At 43.8% G+C, this 20,355-nt stretch overlaps 1 protein-coding gene across 5 annotated transcripts in view; it reads left to right on the forward strand.

The window, feature by feature from the left end:
* LOC119954114 (opioid-binding protein/cell adhesion molecule-like) overlaps positions 1-20,355 on the forward strand; it is a 1,170,645-nt gene that overhangs the window by 873,833 nt on the left and 276,457 nt on the right. For all 5 annotated transcript variants that reach the window (XM_038779012.1, XM_038779011.1, XM_038779013.1 and 2 more), the window contains one exon: positions 6,153-6,212. In XM_038779012.1, coding sequence (XP_038634940.1) covers positions 6,153-6,212 — 60 coding nt within the window. The remainder of the gene's footprint in view (positions 1-6,152; positions 6,213-20,355) is intronic.

A 20,355-nucleotide genomic window follows, 5' to 3' on the forward strand; every position in this document is an offset into this window, starting at 1 on the left:
GCGGGGCGGCTGAGGGGCATACCGGCCCGCGCATGCGCGGGTTTCACGCAAATGCGTGATGACGTCATCCGCGCATACGCGGGTTGGAGTTGTCCAATCCGCGCATGCGCGGCTGACGTCATCTGACGCATCAGCCGTTGCTAACTCTGGCTTGCGGGCTTAACGAAATTCGTTAAGCCCGCGATGCCGGAGTTCACGGCCGCGGGATGCTAGCCCCGACCGGGGAGCAGAATCGGTTCCCGGTTGGGTGGGGGGGGGGGGGGGGCGGAGGCTGGCGTCAAACCCGCCCGTTTTTGACGCCAGCCTCACGATTTCTCGCGGGTGCGGAGAATCACGCCCAGGTTCTTTACTCAGAGAGTAGTAAGGGCATGGAATGCCCTGCCTGCAACAGTAGTGAACTTGCCAACACTAAACGCATTTAAATGGTCATTGGATAGGCATATGGATGATGAAGGACTTTAGAGGGACTTTAGAAGGGTTTCACAGGATGGTGCAACATCGTGGGCCGAAGGGTCTGCACTGCGCTGTAATGTTCTATGATTCTGGCTGAAGTTAAATGAAATAAGCAATGATAATAAGTGTAAGTTAATAGCAGTAACAAATGTTGATGCCATGTTTAAACAGTACAAACAGAAGTGCTGCGAAGCTAAAGCCCACATTGCAGAAAAGGGAATAGTAAATAATCAAAGGAAAACATTTGCTGCAATTAACGCCGATGAGTTTTAACCCTTTCATGGAGAGTTTAAAACCAAGACCTCATGAAAAAAGTGATGCACCAATGCATGGATGCAAATGCTTAGTTCTCTCGTCTCTTACTTTGGGGGCAATTTTCAGCCCCGATCGCTATCAGAGAGAACGGCATCATGGGCCAAAATCTCTGGAGGGAGCACGTTTCCTGATTTGACCCACCACCTCACCGGCAATGTCACGAGGTTCATGCACACAAAGTGCGATAACCTCATTTGAATGGATTATGATGAATGTTAATATTATTAACAGGCCGCTCCACTGGTGAGGTTTACAAAGCTTTTTAAATACAGGATTCAGTCGAGGAGATTCTCCGGAGGCGCAATGGTAAGTATAGGCCCCAAGGGAAAGGGATATGAGGGCACTGCCCACTGGAACAGGTTGGCACTGATCCTGCCACCTTTGCAGTGCCATACTATGCCAGGGGCAGTTCGAGGGTGGGTCCTTCTGGTAGCTCCATAGCCACAGAATCCATGCAACCCCTACGGTGCAGGCAGAGACAATTTGGCCCATCAATATTGCATTGACCCTCCGAAAGAGCACCTCACCCCGGCCCACTCCCCCGTCCCATCTCCGTAATCCCATCTAACCTGCACACCATTGGACTGTGGGAGGAAACTGAAGCACCCAAAGGAAACCCACACAGACACAGTGAGAAAGTGCAAACTCCACACAGTCACCCAACATCCTTGACGCTGTGAGGCAGCAGGGCTAACCACTGTGCCATCATGCCGCTATTGGTAGGAGGGAGGTTCCATTCATGTATGGTTGGGGGAGGGGAGAGCTGGCAGTGAAGGTGGAAATTTGTAGGCGCGGCGGTGTGGCCTCTGAAAGGTATGCCGCTAATACATCCACGGTGGTGGAGGGGAGCCCCCGATGATTGTCCAGGTGTGGTTGGGTGGAGAGTAAAACATCAGTTCACGGTGCCCTTTAAAGATGGTGCCCCAGTCTCCGTTGATCCGGGTGCCAGCTCCATCAGGCCCACCATTAAAATACGTCCACTCATTTTTCTTCTTTAATGAGGCTCAAATTCTGGAGTGAAAAATGATTTGTGCAGCTGGAAAGCCAAATGCACATTTTGGTCTGAGTGTGACACTTTGAAGAAATATGGTAAGATTGTTTCTAATTCTTCTGATGTGAGAAGCTCCTTGTCATAATATGGACTTAACGTGATTCTTTATGTTGCAGAGATTGTGGCCCATTGATGAAATCTTGAGCCTTGGGTTTAAACTTAGACACCTTTATTGTTAGGCTTTAACTATTTACACTTCCAAGTATGGTCTTGCAGGCTAGCTGCTTACAGTGTTCTTCGAGACTGTTCTCTGACCATGTGCTACATACATCACACTGCGAGTGGTACCAATGTCCAGTCCCATGTTAACCCTTGCTGTGCTGGGCACGTTTACATGATAATGCCGCAGGCACATATCATCATCACAACCTTTACACTCTCAAATTGACACACCAATCCCAACACGGGCAGACTATTATTTCTTATTTAGTTAAAATTGGCGGAACTCCTGGAGAGTATCAGCTCCGGCCCGCTAATAATATGCAAATGGTGCCTCCTGAACGTGCGCAGTGAAACACATTGATGCCATTTTCGAGGTGACAGAGAAACGCGATTTGGCGTCAAATTGGCACCTGCTGCGATTTTGGCGTCGGAAGCTATTCTCCGCCAAATCGCATTTCTCAGTTTCGGTGTCGGCTAACAGAGAAACCCGCCCATGATCTATTTCATTACTTAAATAAGAATATATAAAAATTAGAATATTTCAACAGAGTAAAACAAACTGTCGTCCTTAATCCCTTCCTTTTAAAATGTTTTTCTCAAATTAAAACTGAAAAGTGCATGCTATTGCCGTCTCAAAATCTTGTCTCTCCAGATTGTGACCCTTGTGACAAATCCATGTGGGCTTCATTAAAATACGAGGGAAAGCAACTCAGACATCAAATAGTAGCATCAGCTGTGACTCAATATTAATAGTCTCACCTCTGATTCAGAAGATCATGGTCCCACTCCAGAACCTTGAGCCCACACTACAGACTATCACTTCAATACAGTATTGAGAAAATGTTGTGCTATCGCGCGTGTCACTTTTCAGATGAAATGAACTGAAATGAAAATCGCTTATTGTCACAAGTAGGCTTCAAATGAAGTTACTGTGAAAAGCCCCTAGTCGCCACATTCCGGCGCCTCAGGGAGGCTGGTACGGGAATAGAACCGTGCTGCTGGCCTGCCTTGGTCTGCTTTAAAAGCCAGCTCTTTAGCCCTGTGCTAAACAAGCTTGGGAAACTAAACTAAGACCCCCATAAGCCCGCTTAAGTGGATGTAAAAGTTCTTATGGCAATGCTTGAAGAAGATTAGATGAGTCCTCTTGGTGTCCTGATCAATCTTTATCCCTAATTTCTTCAAGTGACTTTGTTGTGCCCAAGTTGGCTGGGAGTTTTGCCCATAATTCAACAACAGCTATACTTGAAAAGTACTTTTGGTGAACAAAACTTAAATTTTCAACCATAGGCCCGCTCATAATGTATCCTCTCATAATTACTACCTTGCATGTTTTGGCAAATCACAAGACTTAATGTTTGCCCAATCAATCCACAACAAAAAACAAAAACATAAACCACCCCCGCACTTCAATGCGTAAAATCCAGGCACGTGATGCATTTTGTCCATGACAAAGGCAACAGAAATCTCTCCCAAATAGTACCAATGGAAGCATGTTCTTATTATGAAAATATTTGTGTTAAATACAAATGTTTGTGAAATTACAAGGAGACTGGTGTGATCTGTAAAGTGACAGATCCTTCGGGTTACCCTCATATTTCTCCCCCTCCTCTACTGAAGACATTGATTCTTCACTGGATGGTTGCAAAGGCGTTGGTTATTTGCTCGTATCTTGCCAATGAGATCAGGGCTCATATTTAATAATAATCTTTATTGTCACAAGTAGGCTTACATTACCTGAACTTACTGTGAAAAGCCCCTAGTCGTCACATTCCTCTGCCTGTTCAGGTACACAGAGGGAGAATTCAGAATGTCCAAATCAGTGTTAATGTAAGCCTACTTGTGACAATAAAGATTATTATTATTATTACCTAATAGCACGTCTTTCGGGACTTGTGCGAGGAAACCGGAGCACCAGGAGGAAACCCACGCAGACACAGGGGGAACATGCAGCCCCCGCGCAGACAGTGGCCCAAGCCGGGAATCGAACCTGGGACCATGACACTGTGAAGCCATAGTGCTACCACTATGCTACCGTGGTGCCCACAGCTACTGTGCAGCCTTGACAACAAGTGTCAATATGCTGTCTGACTGCAGGGACATAGTTCTGAGTCAATTCAGACCTCTCTTCAACAGGCTTACACGTAGATTTCAAGCAGTCATTTCTGGATGACAACCTTGGTTGGTTTGCATTTTCAATCTAGTTTCATTAATACTTGTCAGAGATCAACTAACGTAATGTTGACCAAGGATCAAATATGAAATTATGTTGGCTTGTCTGATTCAACCATTTATGTGGAGGAGGTGTATTTTATTTGCCTATGGTGCTGTAATGCCAATGAGGTCAGGTACATGAATAAGTCACTTGCACGTTGCCACAGTGGGAATACACATGTATTGTATAATTGCATCAAAAGCTTGGTAAATACATTTTCCTGAAAGCAATAGGCAGGGATAGGGGAGGGCAGTCTCACCTGCCGGCTGGAGAGCCAATGATAGACACCCACTGCCTCTTTTCGAGAAGGCCCATCGAACCACGAGCCAATCAGGCGGTGGCGAGTGCAGTTGTGGAACTTCTCTTGGATTCAGGGGCCGACACCGAAGGTCTCGCCAACCAAGAGCTGCCACCAATCAGAGGACAGCAGCTTATAGGCTAAGCAGTGCCGCTGGGTAGGGTGTGAGTGCAGTGAATTTTACCTTTAACCCCTTACGGGACTATTCCAGACCGAGAACATTTCTCTGTTAATTACTCTCAAAGGTCAAGCTAGTCTGGTCTCACAGACTCTTGTTTGCATCTCAAAAACTGATCGATCTCTCGCATGAGGAAAGAAGCCAACAAAGCATATTCCCTTCTTCCAGACAGCAGTCCTTAATAAGCATCAGCTAGGTGTGGTGAACGTATTGCTTCTGCAATTCACCACTGTATTGTACTGTACTATGTTGATGCCCCTGTGGGCTCTGCCTCTGGCTCCGCCCCCTCGGGGGTGATATATAAACCTGCAGCCTGTAGGCGGCACTCAGTACAGAGCAGTCGCAGGCAGGCACACATCTAGCTTATTAAAACCACTGTTCACTTCTTCTAATCTTCTCATGTGAATTGATGGCCGCATCACTAGGTTATAAATATCCCAGAAATTATGAAAGTCTCTTTTCGATAATCTATTTCTCCATATAAGAGTGCATGGATGGGGCTATTGGAGTTGTACACAGAATACTATGTGAGGTGATATATTTACTAACTGGTCAAAAATTATTGTCATGTATTACGGCAGCAATTAATATAACTTATGTTTATTTGTTTCCTGAACTCCGAATTGCATAATTCTTAAAACTTTTTCGAACTTTACAAAGAATACTCAATTTGTTTATTTTTCAACCAGATCTACCCGAGGTTGCATTCCCATAGCACCTAATTTTTCGTCAAGGTTATTTGTAACATTCCATTTCTGTGATTGATCATTTTTACTTGAATTAATAATGGTTCATAACACATTGATGATGTCTGCTTCCACCTTGTACCAGTTTCTTGACAAATTCCTTTCTCACCCTAGCACCATCAGGTATTGTATCGGGTCACAAACAAGTTCGACATGCTTTACATCACAAAGATTTGTTAGTGTCTGTTAATATTATTTTCAACATTCCTTCTGCTAAAAGCTATGTTACTGGGATTGTTTAAAATAGACAGGATCTACATATTTTGTCCTTTTCGCATTAATGTATATGACATTCCTTATAATCAAAGATCTTTGAAAACATTCTAGCACCCATAGATACTTTGTATCGTCAGATAATGGACATTTGTTTTAAGTCCGTACTGTTGTATGGCAGTGATATCTCTGTGTATAGCGGAGATATCTGGATGGAAACTTTAACTCTTCTCTTGAAATGAAAATCGCTTATTGTCACAAGTAGGCTTCAAATAAAGTTACTGTGAAAAGCCCCTAGTTGCCACATTCCGGCGCCTGTTCAGGGAGGCTGATACGGGAATTGAACCCTGCTGCTGTCCTGCCTTGGTCTGCTTTAAAAGCCAGCTCTTTAGCCCTGTGCTACACCAGCCACAGATGGTTTTTAATTAAGGGAATCTTCATTCCTAAAAAGCAATGTTCTAATTATATTTGAGTTCTGCATATTTATCTATATTCCGCCTAATTGTATCTATGTTCCTTCATAGTGGCTGCTGGCAGAAGGACAGGGCCCAAGTCCCAGGATCGCGGAGCATCCCAGGCCTCAGGTAAGTAATATGTAGGGGGGGTAATTTCACCAGGTTGGGAGGGGGGTGCTCACTGGGATGGGATTGCAAGGAAGCCGCAGCAAGGGCAGGGTTAGAGGATGACCCCCACCCCTCTCCCATTTTCCTGATGTCTGGTCTTTTGCTTGAGGGGCCATAACCACCCCTCCCTCACGAGGTGATAAGCTGGCCACACAGTTTTAGCTGCCATGTACAGCACGTGGCAATCGGGGTATTACCAGTGGCGGTGGGTATGTGGTCATTAAGTGAAAGGTCGACCCTGTCAGCGCTTAATTCTGGCAGAGGCAGGAAGGTGGTGGGGTCCCGTTACATTGCCACCCCACCTAATTACATGTCCGTCCCGGCTTCAAATCCATCACCAGCAAGAGAAGAAATTTACGGGCAAAATCTCTTTGGTTCTGAGTCTGGATTAGAGCGAGGAAAGTTTATTTGGCGAAACACAAAGGTGAAAATATCCATCCTCAGACTCTCCTGCATTTAAATGACATAACCCTTGGCTGAAATAAAATTCAGGCCTGTGCAAATGAAAGTCAATAACAATTCGGCATCCACGGAACCTTCGTACTCCACCAACCTCGCATTTGATTAACATTTTCAGGCCAAGTCCTCAGGAAGAAGAATGACATTGTTACAATACCGCAATACAAACATTTGTATTCATTATTTGGGCCTTTGACTTATCTGTTGGTTTCGGAATGTAATCTAAATTAATTAGGGCTCATTGTGTGTTATGTTAGCACATAATGGATAAGACACTCAGCGCATATTAAATTGGAAAGTTCTTTTTTATATTTCAGATGTTGATTTAGTGCAATTCAAATAGCTTGATCAATCCTTTGAATAATCAATAGAATCAGCAGCGATCCACATAATTGGTTATCTTTGGTGTAGTCACGTTTCCGATGGTGAAATTCCCATTGAACCATGATTGGAATTGAAGTGTTCAGTAAGGCAATACCTTTGGAATATAATTTCATAACTTTATGTATTTTACCTTGTTCAATGTGAAAAATGGAATGCTTGGTATTTTTAATATTGAGTGAAAGCATGTGGCACCAGTGGCTCCTGTAAAACATGTTATCTGCAGTATGGGCCTTCCTCCATCTAATCCCCAACAACAGGTATTTATTTCTCCTTCAGTAATGTGACTCCAGGGGCCAGACTGGACTCTTCTATATTCTCCACATATCGGTACATACTACTTTTGTGACTGAAATTGTACTGTACTGTGTCATAGGTAATGCAAGAATTTGTTTGCGATTGCCCCACTGTTTATAGACAGAATCTGCAAGCAGCAGAGATGCACACATTTAAACCCATTCGAAATCTGGATCAAAAAACCTAGGAATCAGGAAATAATAAACAATATTTTAATCAACTTCAACTTGCAGATTCTTGGGTACACTTAACCCAATTTACCATAAATTGCCAAAGCACAGTTTTGCTTGTATGATTATTTAAATCAAGTGCCTGATCTTGGGCTTAAGATCAGCTGGGTTTTCTTGAACTATCCAGGCATTTTTTCAACAGAGAAGGAATCAAATCAAGAGCTTTTAAAGATTATCTAAGAGCAGCAATCGTGGAGAACAATGAGGTCTCAAGATTTTAAAAAGTAGTGTTGCTCGTTATGCTTTCCTTTAATTTGCTCTGTTTTAATTACCTTTGCTCAAGAGTCGCCAGGTATCTTTCTGATACCACCACAAGGTTCAAAGTCGAATACTGATCAATGACTCGATACACCAGTTAGTAAGTTTGAAATCAGTGCACATTTATTTACACACACAGTCAATTATTAGTCATGCATAAACTCTACTCGCTAAACTACAACTACTACTAAAGGCCTATACTTAGCTTCGGGGGGGGGGGGGGGGGGGGCACTCAGTCAGAGGAACAATGGCCGTTGTCCGGTTCTGATACTGCTGGCTTCGAACTGGTATAGAATAGTAGCTAGGAGCGCCTATCTCGTAGCGTGCGTTGACCTTAGACTTACTTGGCTGGTGCTTGGCGGGCCTTTCGTCGCTGAGAGCCAAAGGCCAAGGTGAAGATGGAGAAATAAGAGTAAGAGAGCGAACTGACCTTGGGGTCTCTGCTTTATACCCCAAGGAGCTTTGCGCCCTTCTGGGCGGACCTTGAACTTGGTCCCAATTAATTGGACCATGTCCCAATCGTTTGTATCGATTCTCTCCAATAACAGGGTCGTTCCCCGATCGCTGGGCGGGCTCTAGGTAACCGTTGGCCTGCCTTTGTTTTAGTCTCCACTGGTGCCGGGGAGTCTGTCCTGGTACCGATTGTTTCAATGTTTCTTTTTGTCCACGGAGATAGCTCATTACTATGCTAATAGCTTGTAGTTTCAGTTCTGTCTGGGCTCTGCAAGTTCCAATCCACAGGAAACTTTGTACCTGCTTGTTTTTCTAGTGCTGTCCATTTTCCCCTGCACTCTTTGCGAGTATCCATTTTGGAATCGGGACGTGGCCACCCCAGGTGGCTACAGTAGCTTTTAAAATGGCCCCCATCTTAATTAACCAAATAAATGGCATACCTTCCCCCATTCATTTGAACACAGCTCACTCAGATTACACCAAAACATATCAGAGCATCGCTTCTGAATGACCATAGCCCAGTATTAGGAAACCTAGGTGAGTGAGGGCATTGCTTGAGTGGCCCTCCTTCATCTCAGTGGGCTAAAAGATTGAAATAGGCTTGTTCACTAACCATGACCCTATGAATAAGATGAAATACATTTAATAAAACGCTGAACATTTTGTAATGAGTTATAGTTAATGGGTAATCATTTATCTATTAGAAGAACTATCATCAACTTCAAAGAGTCAAAACAAAATAAATATTTACACTTTGGACACAGAGGGAGTGCACGGCTCTCGCAGTCAATGCTATGGACAATCAGCACGCCCTTCACTTGTCCTTGCTTTACGTGCATATCACCTCGGTCATACTGGTAGGAAAAGAATAACATGGACAGAAATTAGTGGAAAGTGGCAACCTAGTGCGTGGGCAACGGTCAACAAAATGTCTTGTGGGCCGCACTCAGAATCTAGATGGGCCACATCTGGCCCTGGGCCTCAGGTTTCCCTCCACTGCATTAACCTGATGAAAATAAGGGACAGTTTTTCTGTCTCGCCAAGCACACACAGATTTCTGAATGCTCCTCTTCATGAATCACCCTAGAATCATAGAATCCCTACATTCCAGAAGGAGGCCATCCAGCCCATCAAGTCTGCACCGACCCTCCAAAAAAGCATTCCATCTGGACATTGATCATGGCCAGATGACCTAACCTGCACATCATTGGACTGTGGGAGGAAACATGCGAACCTGAAGGAAACCCATGCAGGCACGGGGAGAAAGTGCAAACTCCACACAGTCACCCAAGGCTGGAATTGAACCCCTGTCCCTGGCGCTGTGAGGCAGTCGTGCTAATCACTGTGCCACAGCACCGCCGATGGATACTGCGACCTTGATTTGGAGTTTGGCAATGGAAGGTGTTTTATTTTCTGGGCGTGTGGAATGATTGTTTGTTTTTTTTATACATATATCTGTCGCGAAGCACTGCTGTTCGAGATACAGTTGGTGAGGTGCTTATTATGGATGTGTGATACACGGGCTGCAGATCACACCATGATTCCCAATGAAAACTTTTAAAATTAGGTTCCTACGAGGGTATGAACCCTGTAATTAATATAATCAACTGGCATGTAGTAATTATGCACCACAATCTTCGTGTAGGACAAAATTCTAACAGATATATTAGCCTTGCTTCTTTCAAACCCGTGCATGTTTTTAAATGAGATGCTGTCGCTATTTGTCAGGCAAAACAAATTGTGTCCCTCAAATGTGCAAAGCTAAATCCTGATGAAACTGTGCACATTAGAAACAATGAATCCTTGAGCAGTTTGCCCAAAGCTGCTTCCTCAGGCCCAGTAATTAATTATTGATTCCTTAAACAGTTTGAGGACATTTGGTTGTCTTTGTACCTCCTGTTCAACTGTCTTTCACAGGAAGTGAACTGGAAAGCTTTTGACTGCCTTACGTGATTGTCCCCATTGCTCACAAGAGCTGATTGTGAGGCTCATCACGTCAGTCAGTTTGGGTTTCACTTGCCTTGCCACATCACAGGCAGCGTAGAGAATGCAAATTGATATCACAATGCTTGAACTTTTCTGGGTCAGTTGCCAACCATTTGGAGGTGCCAAACCAAATTTGTAACCTGATTTTAGGCTCTTTAAAATGAATTCACATTGAAAGAGCCTGGAAAAAGCAGAGGAAACGAGCATCACCGAGCAGTTAAGGAGGGTGCACTGCACAGAATTTACAACCTGGTGCTGTGCTTTTTGAAACGTATTCTTTCACAGGACATGGGTGTCACTTGGTTGGGCCGGCATTTATCGCTCATCCTTAATTGCCTCTGAGAAGGTAGTCCTTTGCTAACTACTCTCTCAATGTGTCCTACCAGCTTGAAAGATCTATGCACGTGGACCTCAAGGTCACTGTCCCTGCATACTCTCTTGGCGCGATCTAACGGAAATGAAACAGAATTCCGTGTCAAGTGCATTTTAAAAAATAATTTAGAGTACCCAATTATTTTTACTTTTTCCAATTACAGGGCAATTTAGCATGCCAATCCACCTAACCTGCATATCTTTGGGTTGTGGGGTTTGTCACAATATACACCAGTATATCATGGTGCAGACACACACACTGATTGACACACAGCAAAACCAATCAACACACAGAACACCGCAGCCAATCACCAGTTAGAGCACACTCACTATAAAGACAGAGGGCATCAGTTTTCCCGCTCATTCGGGATGCAGCCTCTCAGGACAGAGTTTACAGCTTACAGCACAGATCTTCACCATGTGCTGAGTGCACAGACTGGTTAGGAGAGGCATAGGTCTTTAGTTTAATCTAACATTGTGTTGACCCACAGTGAAAGTATGTTCAACAGTTTCCAGCTTAATAAAATAGTGTTGTACTATTTCAAGTGTTGGTAGCCTGTATGTGTTACTGCTGAGGGAAACGCAGTCTCCACGGATCCAGAGTACCCAACACATCATTGTACTAGTAGTTGAGGGATGTTAGAACTTCTTAGACCTACCTGCAAGTGATCTGGCTTCCACCAGCATACAGCCATCCTGCAAAATGGACAGCGTCTGCCCGCCACCGCCGCTCCGCATCACCGGTAACCTAGGGGCCAACTGGAAGATCTTCAAACAATGCTTCCAGCTCTACCTTGAAGACACAGACCTGGAAACTGTCCCTTCTGTCAAAGTGCATCACCTCGCACTTCTGAATATCAAATTCTATCAGTCACGTCTGCCCATTCTGCTCACGAAGGATTTGAAGATTCACGAGAGGGGAATTATCAGAATTGTTTCAAAAATTAGAAGTTTGCTGTCATTGGAGGAAAAGAGGTCCTGTTGCAATTGTCTGGTATCATGCTCACTATTTGCCACACCTATAAGTTTGATATCATTGGCAAATTTGAGCTCAAAGTCATATATATATATATATATATACCAAAAAAGCAATGGTCCCAGCACCGTCTAACATCCTTCATCAAAAACAATCATTGACCATATAATTATTTTCTGTTATTAAATCGTTTTTTTTCAGTCCAGGCTGACACTAATCCTCCTATTCCGTGAGTCTTGAGTTTTGATCCTTTTATGAACCCTGTGTGCCACACTTGTAGATTCTCCAGAAGTTCAGCTGTTATCACACAGCACCTAGAAGGAGACAGATTCATTATATCTCTCTCTCTCTGGCCAGCATTTTCTGGGCATAACCTCCAGCAGGTCTTCTGGTCCTGCCAAAGGTGACACCCCCATGGCTGATTCCCAGGTGGCATGGCTGGTGAGCAACGCAACTGGCCATCATCTTCGGTTGGGGGGGTGGGTTAGGTTGGAGGGGGAGGGGGCATGGGGAAACATGGTGAGGATGCAGAAAACCCCGGGCTCTCTTATCTGCCTCCCTTAATCCTCCAACGCCTACAATTTTACTGATATTCCCCGCTCAGAATGTGCTCTACACCTGAATACAAAAACACCCTACATGCAATCCATTGCTAAATTACAAGCTGATTTTCACCTACTTCACAACAGAAATTGCATTTCAAACTAATTAATGAAACGTGAAGTACTTTGGGGCGCTCAGAGATGTAATAAGGATTCATAGCAATGCTTATGTTCTTTGTTTTCTTGTCCTGCTTCCCGCCTTCAAATCACCCTTCAATGCTGAAAGCTGAACAGTAACCTCGATCAATATTTCTAATCTTCGGTAAACTCACAGATTATTTCAAAACTATCAAATTTTCTCCTTGACGCTCTCCTCAAAATAAGTTCAAATACAGATGCCAGCTTTGCTTTTTGGCACTGTTGAAACCTTATAAGATGGTAGGTTTGCACCCCCCTTCTGGACGTGGCGCAAACTAGACTGAACCTGTGCTAAAAGGTGCTGTGTTTTGGAGAATGTTAAACTGCAGTTCCAGTTGCCTGCTCCACTGCATGAAGAGGTTCTGAGAAGCACAAGTGAGGAGATGAAGGAAATTAATATTCGGAAACAAATGGCTTCAGAGAAATTAATAGAATTGAAGGCGGACAAATCTCCAAAGCCTGATAATCTTCATCCCAGAGTACTTAAGGAAAGGCCCTAGAAACAGTAGATCCATTGGTGGTCATTTTCCAAAATTCTTTGGACTCTGTCATGGTTCCTACAGGCTGGAGGGTGGTTAATATAACCCCACTGTTCAAAAATGGAGGTCGAGAGAAAACAGTGAACTCACAACTAGTGAGCCTAACGTCAGCATTAGGGAAGTTGCTGGAGGCCCTTGTCAAGGATTTCATTGCACAGCATTTGGGAAACAGTGGTATAATCAGACAAAGTCAGCATGGATATATGAAACTGAAATCATGCTTGACAAATCTACTGGAATTGTTTGAAAATTGAACTAGTAGAGTTGACCAGGGAGAACCGGTGGATGTGGTTTATTTAGCCTTTAAGAAGGCTTTTGGCAGATTATTATGTAAAGTTGAAGTGGGTAGTGTCATGAGATGGATAGAAGGCTAGTGAGCAGACAGGAAGAAAAAGGTTGAAATAAGTGAGTCTTTTCAGATTGGCAGGAAGTGACTAGTAGGGTCCCGCAGAGATCTTGGACGGCGTTTGACAAGGTGCCGCATAAAAGACTGATCCAGAAGGTGAGATCACAGGGAATGCTGGGTTGAGTACTAGATTGGATTGAGGATTGATTTACTGACAGAAAGCTGAGGGTTGAGATAAATGGGTCCTTCTCTGGCTGGCGAACTGCAGGGTGCCGCAGGGGTCAGTCCTCGAACCTCAACTCTACATAATCTATATAAATGATCTGCAAGTAGGGACAGATTGTAACATAGCAATGTTTACAGATGAAACTAAAATAGGTGGGAAATTAGGCAGTGAAGAGCAGATAAAGATTTTACAGATGGATATAGATAAACTGTGAGATTGGGCGAAAATTTGGCAGTTGGATTTAATCTATGTAAGGAGGAGGTTGTCCATTTTGGCCGAAAAAAATAGAAGGGCAAATTATTATCTAAATGGAAAACAGATTCAAAATTTATCTGGGCAGAAGGATCTGGGTGTCCTTGTTCGTCATTGGCTGAAAGTCGGTCTGCAGGTATAGCATGTAAATGAAAAGGAAACTGGAATGTTAGTGTTTATTGTAAAAGGATTGGAATATAAAAGTAGAGAAGTGTTGTTGCAATTGTGCAGGGTGGTTGTGAGACCACATCTGAGGTGTTGTGTCCAGTTTTGGTCTCCTTATTTGAGGGAGGATGTGGTGGCATTGGAGGCAGTTCAGAGGAGATTCACCAGATTGATTCCAGGAATGAAAGGATTGACGTATGAGGGGAGATTAAACAGTTTCGGCTTATACTCGCTGGAGTTTATAAGGATGATCTGATCGAGGTATATAAGATACCAAAAGGGATTGATAAAGTAATTGTATACAAATGCTCCTCCTTATTGGGCAAACTAAAATGAGAGGTCACAGGGAGAGGGCAGGATTTAACTAAATTGGAGAAAAGTCCAAGAGCGAGTGGTTTTAGCAGCTTGTTTCCCAGCACTCACAGCGCCGAGAAACACAAGGCTATAGAACGTGAATCGCATTTGATAAAGGTCTCATCGGGGAATGTTCGACGGAGGCCGCACATAACCCCGTTTTATACATTGAGGGGCTCCACACACCAGAACTCCTCAATGTAGCGAATCCTGATCTCCAAGATCCCCAAAGTGATCCCCCGGCACTTCCCCAACACCTGCATACAGCACCCCCAGCCGAATCATACCCATGCAGAAATGCCAGTTTGGAACCCTGGCAGTGCTACTTGGGTATTTCCCGGCTGTCACCCAGGTGGCACAGCCCAGGTGACACCAGCAGTGCCAGGGTGCCACCCTTCCCAAACGGCATGCGCCTGGGGACCTCTGAACCCCTGGGAGACTCGGTGCCTTTTTGTCTGGTCCCCATTTCCAGAGACCAGTACTGAACAATGCTCGCCTGAGGTCTCTGAGGGAAAGGGAATAGATCCCATGACTGGGGTAACTCAGGAATCTGCACATTTAAGTGAGACTAGCTGTCTTGCTCTAATATGCAGATTTTATAAAACGTGGGCCCACCCACAATGGGTGGGAATCATATCGCAATGTCTCGTGAGCAATGTAGATCCTGGGAGCGGGCTTTCCTGGCTTTTATTGACCATGCTGCACTGTGGCAAGCTGCTTTTTGGGCACAATGTGGCCATTAACCCATAGGTTGAGAGGTGGTAGATTTAGAACTGAGATAAGGAGGAACTACTTCTCACAGAGGATAGTGAATTTGTGGAACTTACCGCCCCACAGTGTAGTGGAATCTGAGTCAGTAAATGGTTTCAAGAAGGAGATAGATATATTTCTGATTCAAAAACGGGTTAAAGAGATATGGGGAACAGGTAGGGAGGTGGATTTGAGCCTGGGAAGAGATCAGCCATGATCTAATTGAATGGTGAAGCAGGCTCAAATGGCTGAATTGCCTATTCTGCTGCTAATACTTACGTTCCTATTATCACAACTGTTCACATTATATATTAATGATTTGGACGAGGGAACTAAATGTCTTATCTCCAAATTCGCAGATGATACAAAGGTGGGAGGTGAACTGTGAGGAGGATACAGAGATACAACAGTGGGATTTGAACAGGCTGAGATAGTAGGCACATGCGTAGCAGATGCAGTATAATGTGGGTAAATGTGAGGTTATGTGGGAGATAGTGGCAGAGTGGTATTGTCGCTGGTCTAATAATCCAGCCACCCAGAGCCATGCTCTGGGGTCCAGGGTTTGAATCCTGCCATAGCAGATGTTGAAGTTTGAATTCAATAAAAATCTGGAATTAAAAGTCTAATGATGACCTTGAAACCACTGTTGATTGTCGTAAAAATCCACCTGGTTCACTAATGTCCTTTAGAGAAGGAAATCTGCCTTCCTTCCCTGGCCTGGTTGACTCTTAAATGCCCTCAAGGATGGGCAATAAACGCTGGCCCAGCCAACAATGCCCACGTACCATAAATGAAGAAAATAATATCCGCTTTGGCAGAAAGATACGAAGGCATCATCTCAATGTAAATTGAGAGAGGTGGATACTCAGTGAGACCTTGGTGTCCTCATGCATCAGTCACTCAAAATAAGCACACAGGTACAGGAGGCAGTAAAGAAGGCAAATGTATGTTGGCCTTCATAGCAAGAAGATTTAAATATGGAAATAGAAATGAGAAATTGTATAGGACACTGGTGAGGCCACACCTGGAGTATTGTGTCCAGTTTGTATCTGAGGAAGGATATTCTTGCCATGGAAAGAGTTCAGTTGAGAAGGTTTACCAGGCTGAATCCTGGGCAGGGCTGTCATATGAGGAGAGATTAAGTTGGTTAGAATTATATTCATTGGAGTTTAGAAGAATGAGAGGGGACCTCATAGAAACTTAGAAAATTCTAACTGGATTAGACGGGGCAGATTCAGAAAGAATGTTCCCAATGGTGGGGGAGTCCAAAACTAGAGGTCATAGTTTGTGGATCAGAGGTAATTCTTTTAAGACTGAGGTGAGGAGACATTTCTTCACCCAGAGAATGGTGAATCTGTGGAATTCACTACCATAGAAAGTAATTGAAAATGAAATGTAATGAAATGGAAATCGCTTATTGTCACAAGTAGGCTTCAAATGAAGTTACTGTGAAAAGCTCCTAGTCGCCACATTCCGGTGCCTGTTCGGGGAGGCTGGTATGGGAATTGAACTGTGCTCTTGGCCTGCCTTGGTCTGCTTTCCCAGCCAGCGACTTAGCCCTGTGCTAAACCAGCCCCTGGTTTGAGGCCAAAGTTTGAGGCCAAAACTTTGAGTAATTTCAAGAAGGAGTTAGATATAGCTCTTGGGACTAAAGGGATCAAGGGATATGGGGGGAAGGCGGAATCAGAGTATTGAACTTGAGATATGATCATAATGAATGGCGGAGCAAGCTCAAAGGGCCGAATGGCCTCCTCGTACTTCTATTTTCTGTGTATGTTTCTATGTAAGAAAAAAAATACTCTGTATTATGGTCAGACGAAGAGGAGGATGTTCTGTTTGTTCTAGTCAACACTTATTTCCTTAATTTATAGTTTGTCTGACCTTGTGTGCAGGTCAGTTCCTGTGCACCTCAAAGGAAATACATGGCTCATGAAGCATCAAGGTAATCCTCAGATCATGAGAATGCATTGTATCAATCCACGATCCGAATATCTTGTATTTAAACAATAACGTGTTTTTTTACTGTCACCATGTGAGAGGAAAATTCCTTGCCCCCACCCCTCCATCCACCTCCCACTTTCACTCTCCCTACCACCTGCTTATTTTTTACTGCAATTTGCTTTGTATATCACTAATAAGAAACATACTGCCAAAGCTTTTTGACAAGCACTCATCGGGACAAACACAAGAATACCAGATTGCAAGCCATCACAACAATTTATACTGTAGGAGAAGAGGGTGTTGATTGCTTGGCAGGTTGACTCTGATTAGCTGAGGCATCGCTATGAAGAATGCAGTAAGGAACTTGATTGGCTGAGGTATTGACATGAAGAATGCAATGCAGAACTGAATTAGCTGAGGCATTGCCATGCAGAGAGCATCGGGGAGCTAGAGGCTCCCCAAGTTACAAACAATTCATGAAAATGTCCACAGCTTGAATGTATTCCTTTTGTTTGGAAACAGGTCCCTAGTTATGAATGAGCATTTCTTCTTGCAAGTGCCACATTGCAAGCTGGTTGTTAACTTGGTTGCTAGTGTAGCTATTGGCACACTTAGGATTGTTCCGCAGGTGCTGCCCGTCCAATTGCATTATCACATCTAACAGTAGACGTTCTGTTTTGGGTTTTGCAAGCACGGGCTGGTTGAGTACGGTCTGCCTTTTATGAATTTGTTTTCTGAAACAGAATGTTGTGGTGACAATCTTTTTAGATGGCACCGTACCTTGTCACATTGTATCATGAGGTTCGACTTGTGAGCTCCACCTCATTGAGTTCTGGATTTCAACTGAATGAAGCAAAACAGAGCCTGGGCCTGACATTTTTGGAAAGATGTGAAAATGGTAGGGACAATAATTCTGCAGTTCTAATCCATGTCCTGACAGTTCGCTCAGATTGACATTAACAGAGGGCTGAGATGAGGTCATTCTCTTTTTTTTATACGAGGTTGGTACATGGCTTAAGGGAAAGGAAATGACAAGATTGATGGATAAGAAAATGTGAATTACAGATATTCTTTCACGCACGTATAAGTGCAACACAGGTCATTTAGAACATAGAACATAGAACAGAACAGGCCCTTCGGCCCTCGATGTTGTGCCGAGCAATGATCACCCTACTCAAACCCACGTATCCACCCTATACCCGTAACCCAACAACCCCCCCCCTTAACCTTACTTTTTAGGACACTACGGGCAATTTATCATGGCCAATCCACCTAACCTGCACATCTTTGGACTGTGGGAGGAAACCGGAGCACCCGGAGGAAACCCACGCACACACGGGGAGGACGTGCAGACTCCGCACAGACAGTGACCCAGCCGGGAATCGAACCTGGGACCCTGGAGCTGTGAAGCATTTATGCTAACCACCATGCTACCCTGCTGCCCCAAAGTAATTTACACTCATAGTCTCAGTAAGTTTTAGTCTGTTCCACCTTGTGATGAACCAAATTTGATTAGTCTCTATTGCTAGGTGAGGTGCTGTGACTGTATTTCTTTTCCTTATTTGTTTTGAAAAGGCCTGTTCCTGCTGTGCCTACAGGTAGAATGAAAGGAATTGCTAAAAGTGTGTGGCAGGTCAGTTAGCATCTGATAGAAATTTTTAAAAACAGTTAATATTTTGTATGAGAACAAGCTCTGAAATATTAACATACCTCTTCTCCGTCATCTGGCAAAGAAGCTGTGCCTCTCATTTAGTTTTACACTGGGTGTCACAAATTCCAAACAGTTTTGGGAACTTTTTATCAAAAGAAAGAGCAAACGCTGATTGTTGGCCATGCCAAACAATAAAAAGGTGAAGTAATTAAAATGTTAACGTACAGCACTGTAAAAATCATAACAGTCCAGTGGAAAAGACACAATGAAGATTTTAACAAGCCGTATCTCAAGACTATAAAAATAATTAGCTTTCAGTGAAACGCAAGATAACTGTGAAACTTTCATAAGTTTTTAATATTTGAAGTTCCCATACATTTCTAGACTGGTTTTATGCTTGGTTCGGTCTCAGTTCTATTTGAAGCTATGTGGTAAATTGCATTACTTATCTGTGGAGAGCAGCTGTGTGTAAGTGACCTCAAGACACCCATCCTAATAATAAATTAATAGTTGAGAATAAACCTTGCATTGGAAGACTGATTGGAGAAGAACACTGTAAGTATCCCTGGAGGATCCCGTGATCGGCAGCATTTCTACTCCATCTTTTAACTGGATAATGAATATGGTAGTCGTGACAGTATTATCCGACCAGCATAACCCACACTATGTCGACACCAGGGTCCACAGGAGTGGTGCTCCTGGGTTTCTGGTACAAATGCACAAGTGACAGAGGTAAAGTCGCCATAGCTTCAGAGGGGAGAGCTGACTGGCGGGGATTTAACCTGAGGATCACCACACCTCAGGCAAGCATGAGAAGGCGGGGCCTTCATGAATAAACTCAGCAGGTGTGGGAATTGAACCCACGCTGCTGGCCTCGCTCTGCATCACGAACCAGCTGTTTTGCCAAGTGTACTAAACCAACCGTCCAAAAAGAAATCACGACATAAAGCTCTAATCAGTCTTCTTATTTATTATTTCCCATGAATACACAGGAACATATGGATAGGAGTAGGTCATTCAGCCCCTCGAGTCTATGCCGACATTTAATGGGACCATGGCTGATCTGTGACCTAACTCCCTGCCTTTGGCCCATATTAACTTAATATTTTTGTTTCACAAAAATTTATCAATATCAGATTTAAGATTAACAATTGTTCTAGCTTCAATTGCTGTTTGTGGGAGAGAGTTCCAAACCTCCACCACCCTTTCAGTGAAGAAGTGCTTCCTAACATCCCTCCTGAACTGTCTGGCCCTAATTTCAAGCCTACTGTAATGAGGGTTGTAGAAACCAGCACCAGGTAACTGTATTAAGCTGCAAACATTCAGAAACATTTACCTGCAATTGTTTACTTTAAACTGTCTGTCGATTCTTTCCTCGGATGAACCCCCTTATTCTTCACCGATCACAAGTTCAGTTTATTTCCTGGAACCATGGGAATCTCACGGCACAAAGGAGACCATTTGGTCCATTTTACTTGTGCTGGCCCTTTAAAAGAGCTAGCCATTTCACCCCACTCCCAAAGTCCTGCAATGTTTTACCCTCTTCATGCATTTATCCAATTAGTTTTTTTGAAGGTTATTAAAGCCCCCAATGCTATTCTTTGATCTTCCCAACATATCTGTGCCGGGATTCTCCAGTCCCCCAGCCATGTGTTTCTCAGCGGCGTGGCGTTCCCTGGACCAGGATTTTATTTTCCCGCTGTTTGTCAGTGGGATTTCCCATTGAAA

The sequence above is a fragment of the Scyliorhinus canicula genome, chromosome 19, assembly GCF_902713615.1.
Source record: "Scyliorhinus canicula chromosome 19, sScyCan1.1, whole genome shotgun sequence".
NCBI lineage: Eukaryota > Metazoa > Chordata > Chondrichthyes > Carcharhiniformes > Scyliorhinidae > Scyliorhinus > Scyliorhinus canicula.